Source organism: Penaeus chinensis, chromosome 9, assembly GCF_019202785.1.
Source record: "Penaeus chinensis breed Huanghai No. 1 chromosome 9, ASM1920278v2, whole genome shotgun sequence".
Classification (NCBI taxonomy): domain Eukaryota; kingdom Metazoa; phylum Arthropoda; class Malacostraca; order Decapoda; family Penaeidae; genus Penaeus; species Penaeus chinensis.
In genome coordinates this window covers 29115464-29117963 of record NC_061827.1, presented here as the reverse complement: position 1 = coordinate 29117963, position 2500 = coordinate 29115464, and the positions used below count along the sequence as shown (strand labels likewise).

The window sequence follows — 2500 nt, the reverse complement described above, 5'->3', positions numbered from 1 at the left end:
AAGATCTGTAACAAATTCACAAATGGTTAGTACTTTTCAATTTTGACTATTATCAGTTGGATACTTGTCCAGACCCTTGTCACAAAAACCGCATGTCAAATTTTCAAAACACCGCAGCCTGTACAGTATACAAAATTTTTAATGACAGTGTTTCCACAAATTAGGCCCATGAATAAGTATTTCAAGTTTGAGTTTAATATTGTGGCATGTAGATTTCAATGCACAAGATATATCTGCAGTTCTGAGATCACTGCATGGTCCGCAATAGCTATTATCTTCTGCCAATGTAGTACTATACGTGTTACATGCGAAAGGTAAGGGCTATATTCATGTTTTATACCTTGGGATATAAACTAGTATAGCCTAACTTATACCCCGGATATAAAGCAGTATAGCCTAAAATGTCCCCGGGTATATTCTGGGTGGGGTGTAAGTCTGGACTGATCCGCCGGTTTGTGCAAAACGGTTACAATACTGTACATTTTCAAAAGAAATGCAAGATAAAATTCGTTAGCCTTTATAATTTTCATGATGCATTTATGGTATAGATGATATAGATGAATAGCAGGACGAATATTCGAGCATTAAATGATTTCCGGATGGTGGCAGGTAATACAACCCAAATGTAATATCGGTTTCAGGCGCGTGAAAATGACACTGCATCAGAGAGACTGGCCAGCGTTGCCTTATAAAGCACGCTTTATGGTCGAATTCCTGGGATCTGAAAGGGAGTCCGCGACATCCAAAGATAAAATCAAATCTAAAACCTGTTTCTTTTGTTATGATATATTCATCCTGAGTTTTATATTTGTTATTTGGAAATGTAACTCTACCTACATGGGTTTGACGTAATATTTCTTGGAACAGGAAATTCAGATGTTTAGATTAACATCTTCCTAGGCCGAGGTAATACAAAAATCAGGTCTGTATTGAAAAACCAGGGATGTATTGTATACATAAACTGCACGTAACAAAATCAAATAATTAGGACAAGTAATGAAAGTTAACGTTCGAATTTTCGTTTTATTATCACAAACATAACACATGTGTACAACAGATGAGATACCGACAGAGGCACACATTAAAAATACTTGTATGTGTATATATTTGATCTGATTTTCTTAAAAATATGACTAGGTGTTTTTAACTTTTGAATTCCAGTTTGCAGTTCCAACAAATAGCTGTAACATACAATTTACATTAATTTACCTCTAGATGTCTACTAAGTTCAACACAAGACACTGGGATTGTCCACATAACCACTATGTCAAAATGTATGATACACCCTTTCTAGAAGCAATATGTACTACAAATATTTCACGAATTCAAAACTTCACTTTTGATCAGTGTGAAACAGATTTATCTTTCGCAGTGTCAACAGTTTTTGAACAATCAAGCAAAGACCGAGATCATAATCCTTTTACCTCATCATCAAGTTATAGAAGAAGTACTGGACTTTTCATTAATATTTAAAGTATATCTTCTTTTCATATAACCACAGTAACCATGTAGACTAGGTTGTATCGTCTGCTGAGAATGTTTCCATATAAACATTTCATAATCATCAGAATCAAGGTCTTTGCGGTACTATACGTACCTGACGCACAAATTGAACTCATTGTAAATCAGACAGCGCCGCTTAGATACTCGGGACCCGGCTCTAATGATCGGGGCGGCTCGGACTCCCAAACTATCCGGAGCAGGGCTATTAAGAGCTGCCTAAGAAGGGAGAAGAAAATTAATTGGCATGGGTATTCATCACATTAGATAATAGTTATGTGATAAAAAGTGTAATGCACATAAATTTTCAAACACAAAGTGTATAAACTGACTTACTACGGTGCCGTATTGAGCGTTTACTCCACCAATAATTCTCGTTGAAATTCGAGGAGGAGAGTGAGGAGGCTGGTGCAGGATGGGGCCAGGACGGACGACCACTCTAGGACTCCGGCGCCTTTCAATACCATTAGTTTCTGGGAAGAAAAATGTGCATTGCATTTCGCTGAAGGCTATTTTATTCTGAAAGGACATGGTACGTATGTGACAAATCCTGAAAGAAGCTAGGAAAACTATTGCATAATGCAGTACTCACCGTTAGCTGCCAAAGCAAGTACTATCATCAGCCACGGAAGAGTCCCTATGAGTTTCACTTTCATCTTTGCTTCGGTAAGAAAGTAATGGAAAATCTAAATATGCAACTTTATCTGAAATAAATTAACATATAATTATAAAGATAGGTAATGAAAACAACTCAGGGATATAACTATGAGATTGCGCATTAAGACTACTGTCAATACGGTTGATGAAGGATAAATATGCTCTTGAAAGAAATTGGTTATTTCAGAACAATTACCGAAGCTAACTGACGAAAAAACAAAACAAAAAAAAAAACATATATATAATTTGAAAAAGATTATCTACTAATACAAACACTAAAGATTCAGAGGGAACGGTAACTCCCATTGCATACACATTACATAAACACACTGAACCACGAGAC

The 2500-nt window shown here is 36.2% G+C and overlaps 2 protein-coding genes across 6 annotated transcripts in view; one reads left to right on the top strand and one right to left on the bottom strand.

The window, feature by feature from the left end:
* Positions 1 to 1009: 1009 nt before the first annotated feature.
* The window catches only part of LOC125029050, an 8252-nt gene continuing 6761 nt past the window's right edge, over positions 1010 to 2500 (bottom strand). For 4 of the 5 annotated variants that reach the window (XM_047618788.1, XM_047618790.1, XM_047618791.1 and 1 more), the window contains exons 2-4: positions 2093 to 2204; positions 1837 to 1973; positions 1010 to 1719 (exon numbers count right to left, since the gene is read on the bottom strand). In XM_047618788.1, coding sequence (XP_047474744.1) covers positions 1588 to 1719; positions 1837 to 1973; positions 2093 to 2156 — 333 coding nt within the window. In that variant the 5' untranslated portion in view covers positions 2157 to 2204 and the 3' untranslated portion in view covers positions 1010 to 1587. The remainder of the gene's footprint in view (positions 1720 to 1836; positions 1974 to 2092; positions 2205 to 2500) is intronic. The other variant, XM_047618792.1, reaches the window with a different exon arrangement.
* LOC125028734 (probable cyclin-dependent serine/threonine-protein kinase DDB_G0292550) overlaps positions 2382 to 2500 on the top strand; it is a gene marked incomplete at its 5' end in the record, with an annotated part of 8497 nt that continues 8378 nt past the window's right edge. The window contains 1 exon segment of the mRNA XM_047618216.1: positions 2382 to 2400. Coding sequence (XP_047474172.1) covers positions 2382 to 2400 — 19 coding nt within the window.